The following is a 10,692-nucleotide window of genomic DNA, read 5'->3' on the forward strand; positions in this document are numbered from 1 at the left end:
AAGACACCAGTAACATTCCTTCCACTACGAAGTTTCCATTCGTGTAGCTTTTCAGACTTAAAATATAGATCTTAATCAACAAAAGCATGGAGTTATGGCAAAAGCCATTTTCAACTTGCTTGTCCTTGGTCTTGAAAAAAAAAAAAAAACATTAAGAAGAAAAAAAATACAGTGCACCCAGGGGAGGGCACTGATTGGTCAGAGGGATGATTTTTACTCTTTGGGTATCTGATACTGATTTATGGCATGACATGCTATTTATTGGCCATAGTTGGATCAACTGAGCTTGCCAAGATTTGTTAAAATTCAAAAATAATTTCAAACGACTGACAAAGGTAAGTCTGATGTAGCATGCGCCACCTTTTTTCAGAGGCGAATGGAAAACAACAAAACTAAAACATTTAAGATGACATTTTTCACGGCTCAATTTCTTTCACTTCTTTTTAACCACGAGTATTTTTGTTGCCTACCACAAATTTGGAACAGATGGACTGGGGCTTAATCCAGTGATCCCCTGGGTGAGTGCTTAAATTCTGGACCTCTAGGTCAGAGACCTAGGTAAAATGTGTTTTATATTGGATATTCCGGTTTCTCTCGTCAATAGCTATTGAACCAAGCATGCCATGACTATGAAGATGGTATATTCTATATGACATGTGGACCTTTTTGGTTTGTGTAATATATATATATCAGGAGAGGATGGACAAATATCCACGTTTTTATATATAGAATATATTTTTTTGTCATGTTACATTAAATAGTTTTTTCCCCGCACCAATCCAATGACCAAAATGACAAAGCAAAAACAGGTTTTTAGACATTTTTGCAAATTTATGGAAGATAAACACAACAAACTGAAATGTCCCATTTACATAAGTATTCAGACCCTTTACCCAGTACTTTTGTTGAAGCACTTTTGGTACTGATTACAACCTCAAGTCTTCTTGGGTATGATGTTACAAGCTTGGCACACCTGTATTTGGGGACTTTCTCCCATTCTTAGAAGGGGAGTGTCGCTGCACAGCTATTTTCAGATCTCCAGAGATGTTTGATCGAGTTCAAGTCCGGGCTCTGGCTGGGCCACTCAAGGACATTCAAAGACTTGACCCAAAGCCACTCCTGCATTATCTTGGCCTTGTGCTTATGGTTGTTGTCCTGTTGGAAGGTGAACCTTTGCCCCAGTCTGAGGTCTAGTGCTCTGGAGCCGGTTTTCATTAAGGATCTCTCTGTATTTTGCTCTGTTCATCTTTCCCCCAATCCTGACTAGTCTGCCAGTCCCTGCCGCTGAAAAACATCCCCACAGCCTGATGCTGCCACCATCATGCTTCATCGTAGGGATGGTGCCAGGTTTCCTCCAGACGTGACACTTGACATTCAGGCCAAAGAGTTCAATCTTGGTTTCATCAGAAGAATCTTGTTTCTCATGGTCTGAGAGTCCTTTAGGTTCCTTTTGGCAAACTCCAAGCGGGTTGTCATATGCCTTTAATGAGTGGCTTCCATCTGGCCACTACCATAAAGGCCTGATTGGGGGTTCTGCAGAGAGGGTTGTCCTTCTGGAATATTCTCTCATCTCCACAGAGGAACTCTGGAACTCTGTCAGAGTGACCATTCGGTTCTTAATCACCTCCATGACCAAGGCCCTTCTCCCTTGATTGCTCAGTTTGCTGAGCGGCAGCTCCAGGAAGAGTCTTGGTGGTTCCAAACTTCTTCCATTTAAGAATGATGGAGGTCACTGTGTTCTTGGGGACCTTCAATGTTGCAGAAATGTTTTGGTACCCTTCCCCAGATCTGTGGGGAATTTGTATTAAATTTGCAAAAAATTCAAAAAACCTGTTGTCACTTTGTCATTATGGAGTATTGTGTGTAGATTGATGAGGAAAAAAACAATGTAATATTTTTTTGAATAAGGCTGTAACATAACAATGTGGAAAAAGTAAAGGGGTCTGAATACATTCCGAATTTGCTGTATATACACTACATTACCAAAAGTATGTGGACACCTGCTTGTCGAACTTGTCATTCCAAAATCATGGTCATTAATATGGAGTTGGTTCTCCTTTGCTGCTATAACAGCCTCCACTCTTCTGATAAGGCTTTCCACTAGATGTTGGAACATTTCTGCAGGGACTTCAGCTTCAGCGTCCATTCAGCTACAAGATCATTAGTGAGGTCGGGCACTGATGTTGGGTGATTAGGCCTGGCTGAAATCAAATGTTATTAGTCACATGCGCCGAATACAACAGGTGTAGACCATACAGTGAAATGCTTACTTACGACCCCCTAACCAACAAAGCAGTTTTAAAAAATACAGATAAGAATAAAAAATAAAAGTAACAGTCTATGACTAAGTACAGTCTATGACTAGAGTGGCTGGAGTCTTTGACAATTTTTAGGGCCTTCCTCTGACACCGCCTGGTATAGAGGTCCTGGATGGCAGGAAGCTTGGCCCCAGTGATGTACTGGGCCGTTCGCACTACCCTCTGTGGTGCCTTGCGGTGGGAGGCCGAGCAGTTGCCATACCAGGCAGTGATGCAACCAGTCAGGATACTTTCGATGGTGCAGTTGTAGAACCTTTTGAGGATCTGAGGACCCAAGCCAAGTCTTTTCAGTCTCCTGAGGGGGAATAGGTTTTGTCATGCCCTATTCACTACTGTCTTGGTGTGCTTGGACCATGTTAATTTGCTGGTGATGTGGACACCAAGGAACTTGAAGCTCTCAACCTGCTCCACTGCACCCCCATCGATGAGAATGGGGGCGTGCTCTGTCATCTTTTTCCTGTAGCTCACAACTCCTTTTGTCTTGATCACATTGAGGGAGAGGTTGTTGTCCTGGCACCACACAGCCAGGTCTCTGACCTCCTCAAAGGCTGTCTCGTCGTTGTCAGTGATCAGGCCTACCACTGTTGTGTCATCTGCAAACTTAATGATGGTGTTGGAGTCATGCCTGGCCGTGCACTCATGAGTGAACAGGGAGTACAGGAGGGAACTGAGCACGCACCCCTGAGGGGCCCCTATGTTGAGGATCAGCGTGGCGGATGTGTTGTTACCTACCCTTACCACCTGGGGACGGCCCGTCAGGAAGTCCAGGATCCAGTTTCAGAGGGAGGTGTTTAGACCATGGTCCTTAGCTTATTGATGAGCTTTGAGGGCAGTATGCTGTTGAACGCTAAGCTGTAGTCAATGAATATCATTCTCACTGAGGTGTTCCTTTTATCCAGGTTGGAAAGGGCAGTGTGGAGTGCAATAGAGATTGCATCATCTGTGGATCTGTTGGGACAGTATGCAAATTGGTGTGGGTCTAGTGTTTCTGGGATAATGGTGTTGATGTGAGCCACGACCAGCCTTTCAAAGCACTTCATGGCTACAGACGTGAGTGCTACGGGTCGGTAGTGATTTAGGCAGGTTACTATGGTGGTCTGCTTAAAACATGTTGGTATTACAGACTCGGACAGGAAGAGGTTTAAAAGGTCAGTGAAGACACTTGCCAGTTGGTTAGTGCATGCTCACAGTACACGTCCTGGTAATCCATCTGGCCCTGCGGCCTTGTGAATGTTAACCTGTTTAAAGGTCTTACCCACATCGGCTGCAGAGAGTGTGATCACACAGTCTTCCGGAACAACGGGTGCTCTCATGCATGTTTCAGTGTTATTTGCCTCGAAGTGATCATAGAAGTAGTTTAGCTCATCTGGTAGGCCTGTGTCACTGGGCAGCTCTCGGCTGTGCTTCCCTTTGTAGTCTGTAATGGTTTGCAAGCCCTGCCACATCCGACGAGCGTCAGAGCAGGTGTAGTACGATTTGATCTTAGTCCTGTATTGATGGTTCGTTGGAGGGCATAGTGGGATTTTTTTCTAAGCTTCCGGGTTTAAAGCTTCCCGCTCCTTGAAAGCGGCAGCTCTAGCATTTAGCTCAGTGCGGATGTTGCCTGTAATCCATAGCTTCTGGTTGGGGTATGTACGTACGGTCACTGTGGGGATGACATCATCGATGCACTTATTGATGAAGCCAATAACTGATGTGGTGTACTCCTCAATGCCATAGGAGGAATCCCAGAACATATTCCAGTCTGTGCTAGCAAAACAGTCCTGTAGCTTAACATCTGCTTCATCTGACCACTCTTTTATTGATCTAGTCACTGGTGCTTCCTGCTTTAATTTTTGCTTGTAAGCAGGAATCAGGAGGATAGTCAGCATTCAAATTCATCCTGAAGTTGTTCGATGGGGTTAAATTCAGGTGCTCTGTGCAGGCCAATCAAGTTCTTCCACACCAATCTCGACAAACCACTTCTGTATGGACCTCGCTTTGTGCACGGGGTCATTGTCATTCAAACAGGAAAGGGATTTCCCAAAACTGTTGTCACAAAGTTGGAAGAACAGAATCATCTAAAGTGTAATTGTATGCTGTATGGTTAAGCTCTCCTGTCACTGGAACTAAGGGGCCTAGCCCGAACCATGAAAAACAGCCCCAGACCATTATTCCTCCTCCACCAAATTTTACAGTTGGCACTATGCATTGGGGCAGGTAGTGTTCTCCTGGTATCCACCAAACCCTGATTCATCATCGGACTGCCAGATGGATGAAGTCCAATGGCGGCGATATTTACACCACTCCAGCCGATGCTTGGCATTGCGCATGGTGATCTTAGGCTTGTGTGCGGCTGCTCGGACAGGGAACCCCATTACATGATGCTCCCGACAAACAGTTATTGTGCTGACGTTGCTGGCAGAGGCAGTTTGGAACTCGGTAGTGAGTGTTGCAACCGAGGACAGACGATTTATACTCGCTACGCGCTTCAGCACTCGGCGGTCCTGTTCTGTGAGCTTGTGTGGCCTACCACTTTGTGGCTGAGCCGTTGTTGCTCCTAGACTTTCCACTTCAAAATAACAGCACTTACAGTTGACCGGGGCCAGCACTAGCAGGGCAGATTTGACGAACTGACTTGTTGGAAAGGTGGCATGCTATGACAGTGCTTCGTTGAAAGTCACTGAGCTCTTCAGCAAGGCCATTCTACTGCCAATGTTTGTCTATGGAGATTGCATGGCTGTGTGCTCGATTTTATACACCTGTCAGCAATAAATCCAATAATTTTTAGAGGTGTCTACATACTTTTTGTATATTATTTTTTATTTGGGGAGGGAGTCACAAAGCATGCCATGACTTTGAAAAGGATATTCTCAATCGGGGAGAATGGAAAACAAAAAAAATTATATCTTCCCCTGATTCAGAATATATTTTTATAGTAATGGCACGCTTTGTGTAAGAGGTAGTTGAAGATTGAAATCTTTTTTTTTTTATAAAATATTTAAAAAGTGGATTGTTCTCCATCCACCCGATTCAGAATATACCATCTTCATAGTCATGGCATGCTCGGTTCAGTAGCTATTGAGCAGAGAACCAAATATCCAATATAAATCAGATTTTATCTCGTTAGGCTGTAATACCGTATAAGTCATTGTCTAGTAGTACATTCACATACAGGGGGGATAACATCTTTGTTTTTTCCCCCAAAAAATCCTTACGTTTTCCCATCAATGTTTTAAAGTTAATTGGATATTACAACCATAATGACACTTTTTTCCCCCCTTGGTGGATCCAAGCTCGTGCTGTATTTTTGTTTAATTAACCACAAATTGCAAGTGTAGTGCCAAACAGAGACCTGAGACTGTTCAGGATGTGCGGCCTGAACTGGGCACTGATCTGACCTATGGACAGGCTGACCTATGAAAACAATTACGTGTTATGGCTACATGAACAGTTGTACAAGTACAGCTTCCTGGAAACCTGAAGCAGGCCAACCAAAGTTGCCATGGTTTTTTACATTTGGTATGCTTAATGGCTGCAATATATTGTTGTGAGCAAATTAAAATCCTGGGAATCTGTTACACACTAACTATACCTTTCTCAATAAGATACCTCACTAGCACAACTCTTACTTTATCATAACCCAAAAACTAAGGACCATTGTTTTGTCATGAGACTTTGTAAACAAATGATATACATTTGAAAATAAAAAAATTGCTCTCAAGGAATTTCCTTTGAGCACTATAGATTTATCATAGAAATAAAATGCGAAATGTCAAGGAATGCTTTTGCTCCATTTACGATTTTGTTGGTGACCCACTCCACCAACAGTGTGTAAAGAGAATAGAAAAAATGCAAATAACAGATTCACCACATGATGGCAATCTCTGCATTTCTTTGAGCTGGCAGGTAACCATCAACCATACTTGCGATGGTAAAACGGTGCATAAAAAGACATTCAGATCCTACATGTTTAACATTCAAAATGCCATTTTAAATATGGAGTATAATTAAAATATTTACTAAGTAGTCTAAATGAGCACCCCCTGCCTCTTATCCAGTGTTTCTCATATGTTTTAGGATGTATTTACTTAAGTCTAAGGTGCTGTAGTGAAGCAGCTAATTGGCTATATATATATATATATATATATATATATATATAGCAAAAAAAAAATCTAAGTCACCGATCTGATTTGAAACCAATTCTGCGGTTCCATAATCACATTCCTTTCATATCAGTGACGAGCAGAGACGTGTAAATGACGTCATTCAGCAGGACAGGATTATGAAACAGCAGCCAAGTATATGCCCCCAGTGGTGATGAGTAATCTGCTAAAACCATGTGATCCATCAGCAGGATCTGTTCTTTGACATTAGGTTGACGCCAGTTAAGGGCAGATCAAACCAGTCTCACCTGTCAATGACCTCACTGCAAAAATATGCCTCTTACATAACAGCCCATACTGTGAGTAATTGTAATACTGGTTTTATTTCAATCTGCAATAGACCATAAGACACTAAAGTTTAAGTCCAAAGGTGTGGTACTACTGAAAGCATGCTTGTCTGAGCTCTCACCAATGACCTCAAATGGGTGTTACCTAAGCGACTCGTATATGCCTCCTATTTCAGCTGTAATGATGCAGAAGTGGAAAGGGCATGCTGAAACATTTGAAGTTACTTACCAACAATTTGGGTAAATCACCAGTCAGGACCATATTTGGTGTGTCACTAAAGCAATGCTGATGCCAAGGATGACTTCCTAACTCCCAGCAGCCCAGGGAAGATTAGATACTCCATACCCTGCTGGGTAAATCATGTGTAATCTGAGAGGCATTGAGAGCTAAATTAAGAGTGTCCTCCATTGAAGAACATCATAGACAATACCATGTCTACAAAGAGCATGACATTGGCCTGCCTACTCTGGTAGTTGACATTAGCTGGTGAAAGTAACCGAAAGACGGGATTACAACCGGATATTGCAGCCAGCACTGATGTACCGAAGTCTTAACGGTGTAGTTGTGAAAAGTTTTAAGGCGCGTTCTGACTTCTTGATGACATGAGTTTGGATAGGCTCCCATTTAACAGCTGCCGCGATCTGGAGGAATTTCTCAGCAATGTCACTAGTGCAGGAGAGCCTCAGACTTAACATGTCGGCACCCACTATTTCCTAGTACTTTATTCCGACGTTCACCCAACATTTTCCAGGTAACTTCTCTAAAAAGGGAGGGTTGAGTTTGCTTCTCTGCAGTCTATTTGCTGGAGCAATGTAGATTGGCACCCAGTCAAACTCACGTTCAACGATCTTTGAGCAGGATTGTCATTTTATAAACAGTTGACTCCACATAGAGGTAACGGTCCAGCATCCAGCTTGAGACAGAAGAGGCTTGAGAGAACGAAGAGTATATTTAGAAGCCTGAAGTAATCCACTTCGCAACAGATAATCCTAGTATTCCTCTCAGAAGTGGATGTCAGTTACTTCGTTTGAGTAAGTTCTGCTCAAATATGCATTTTGAGCCAGGTAAAAACAAGCCAACTTCATGCCACGACTCTGTAGCAGTTTCTTTCTCACCGTCCATGTTTAGAACCTTATCACCAGTTTATAGATTACACCCACCCAGTCCTAGCGCCAGACAGCTGACTTTGGCTGGAGCCCAACCATAACTGTCAAGGACAACCCAGCTCTTAAGATTACACCTCAACGAATAAGACACCAGCTGGCTCTCAAGAGAAACCACACCAGGGGAAAGGCCAGGAGTAACACTACATGCCATTCAGTGATGCTACTGCCAAAGAAACACAAACCAAGTGGAAAGCTCATTGTAGGTTCATTCAGTAGGTTGCCTTTATTTTTACAGTATTGACTAGAAACAGGCCATCTGGATGAAACAGGTTGACATTTGAAGACCTGGCATAGTAACTTTTTTTTTTTGAAATGGGAATGACATTCTGGAGGGGAAAATAGAAACAAACATTGGGCAAATTAAAAGCGCAAAAACGATTTCTCCAGTACAACTAGCACAAACATACTAGTTGGTCCCTATAAATAAGGCGGAATTTGACAGTCCTTCCAAATGTACAAGTTATGTTACAGTTTAAACATTTATGGGGAGACATCTAAAAACAGTTTAGAGGACCTTCTTCAACTCATCGTACAAGACCAGCACAAAGGCACCACCCATGCCTCGGAGAACATTGGACCAGGCTCCTTTGAAGAAGGCCTTGCCGCCCTCATCCTTCGCAATCTTCTTCCAACAGTCAATGGTGCCAGTGTACATAATGTCACCTGCAAAACAAAAGCAACACAGGTCATGCCTTGGCTGAATGTTACTCACAAGCAGTTGCCCACTGTTGGTGGATAGCATGACAGTGAATACATAACTTGAAACAAAAATACAGACAAGTGTTCAAAAGTTGACAATTACCTCCTTTACGTCCAGACTGCATCATCATACGACGACGGACGGTATCGAAGGGGTAGGATGTAAGACCAGCGACTGCAGTCACAGACTGAGCGATGGCCCAGCTGACCAAGATGCTTGCGTTCTTGGGATCTGGCAGCATGCCTACAGAGAAATCAAGCAGATTAAAACAGGCTTTAAGATTTGTGAAATAAACACACACTTGCAGTGCTTCTCAGACATGAGGATTGAGGCCTGTGCGCAGAGCAGTCCATGGACTCACCCTTGGCTGTGTCATAGACGCCAAAGTAAGATGCTCTGTAGATTATGATGCCCTGGACCGACACGGAGAATCCCTGGTACAGGCCCTTCAGACCGTCAGCCTTGTAGATCTTCTTCAAGCAGTCGCCCAGGCCGTTGAACTCACGCCCAGCACCGGCCTTGCCAACATCAGCAGCCAGTCGGGTTCTGGCAAAGTCGAGGGGGTACACAAAACACAGCGAGGTAGCGCCAGCAGCACCGCCAGAGGCCAGGTTACCAGCGAAGTACCTCCAGAACTGTTTCTTGTCCACGCCATCCAGGAAGATTTGCTTGTATTTGTCCTTGAATGCAAAGTTGAGAGCCTGGGTGGGGAAGTATCTGATGACATTGGCCAAGTTGCCTCTCCAGAACGACAGGAAGCCCTGCTCCTTGGGGATACGGACGACGCAATCCATGATACCCTTGTACTGCTTGTCAACGGTGATCTGTTTGCTAGCATGTTGCACCTGTATTCACAAACACATCAAAAGCCAACGCTCAGTCTTCATACAATATTTTTGATAAGAAAAGGAAACAGCAGTTTAATGACAAAGATAGAGGACAAGGCCTACCTTTATCAATAAAAGTGTAACAGGTGTGCTTCAAACATTCAATGTCCTTAGCCAACTAGGTCAACTAAATAAGTCAACACCCCTAACAATACCATTCATAGTAATTAAATGTTGGCAACATTGTGGATACACGGCTAATAGTAGCTAAAATCATGTAGACAAGAAGCAAGCTAGGTAACGTTGTCCATCAGCACCAAGCACTTTGCCTTTCCACATTCCATTCAGCATAAGGACGCGCCTCCTCAGCACTAGAGTGGTTCTCGCTAGGCCTCAGCTAAACACAGGATGAAGCCTCCCCTTGCTACGACCTTGGCAACTTCTCGGGCCTAGTAACTGCAAGTTACGTAATTTGATGACGGAGGACACAACGATGTTCAATGTCCAAGCTAGCTCGTGAACAAATAACTAGTAAGTAGGAATGCCAATAAGCATAACACATATCTTTAAAAACTCAACGTTACGTGGTTGCATAATAACGTTTGTCATTTGCAGCAAGCAAAATAGTTAACGTTAGCCAAATACCCAGACAAGACAGACACCGGTTTGCTGCTGAACTGACAGTCCCAAAATGAACCAAAATGGACGAGTCACTCGCATCTTTTCAACCTTGCAAGGCACCAATGACATTAGCTAAGTTACAGAAGCTAGTTAGCTAGGTAACCCAAGTATATATATATTTTTTTAAAGATAAACTAAATGTTATGTACGAGAGTTACGTTAGTAACTTAGCCAGGTAGTACCAAACGAATCCCTTTCATCGGTGTTAACGTTATAGTACTGTACTATAGCTAAAGTTAATTTCTGAAAAGCCAGTCAAACTTACCTGAAGCAGAAGCTTGATTCTTTCAATAGGAGCTACAGCTGTTTTGGAGATGGCAGCGGAAATACCACCAGCCAAGAAGTCCTTAGCGAACGAGACGACGGTCTCATTCATTTTTGTGTTGTTATCGGGGACGTTGATACACGGAAACCTTCCCGCTCAACCAAAGACTGCTGAGGTATGCCGGCTCAGTCGAAATGGCCGATACGTTTAGTTGAGAGCGGATTTAATACCACTGTGTTCGCGAGACAAAGAGGAAGCTGAAAGGCGGCATGCCATTGGTGCGCTGGTGGATTTAGTGGGCG

General features: G+C 43.5%; 1 protein-coding gene across 1 annotated transcript; it reads right to left on the bottom strand.

Moving 5' to 3' along the window:
- Positions 1 to 8,114: 8,114 nt before the first annotated feature.
- On the bottom strand, positions 8,115 to 10,692 carry LOC106604721 (ADP/ATP translocase 2). The gene is made up of 4 exons (XM_014199665.2): positions 10,391 to 10,692; positions 8,979 to 9,462; positions 8,720 to 8,860; positions 8,115 to 8,580 (listed from the first exon to the last, which is right to left on the bottom strand). The coding sequence occupies exons 1-4, from the start codon at positions 10,499 to 10,501 to the stop codon at positions 8,423 to 8,425; spliced, it is 894 nt and encodes a 297-aa protein (XP_014055140.1). The 5' UTR covers positions 10,502 to 10,692; the 3' UTR covers positions 8,115 to 8,422.

The sequence above is a fragment of the Salmo salar genome, chromosome ssa05 (genome assembly GCF_905237065.1).
Source record: "Salmo salar chromosome ssa05, Ssal_v3.1, whole genome shotgun sequence".
In the NCBI taxonomy this organism is placed as follows: domain Eukaryota; kingdom Metazoa; phylum Chordata; class Actinopteri; order Salmoniformes; family Salmonidae; genus Salmo; species Salmo salar.

Bases quoted from the DNA above. Each gene is read 5' to 3' on its own strand.
- LOC106604721 (XM_014199665.2), bottom strand. From the start codon at position 10,501: ATGAATGAGACCGTCGTCTCGTTCGCTAAGGACTTCTTGGCTGGTGGT. The intron at 9,463-10,390 runs GTAAGTTTGACT...TTGTGAATACAG, and splicing joins GAATCAAGCTTCTGCTTCAG to GTGCAACATGCTAGCAAACA. The intron at 8,581-8,719 runs GTAATTGTCAAC...TTTGTTTTGCAG, and splicing joins GCAGTCTGGACGTAAAGGAG to GTGACATTATGTACACTGGC.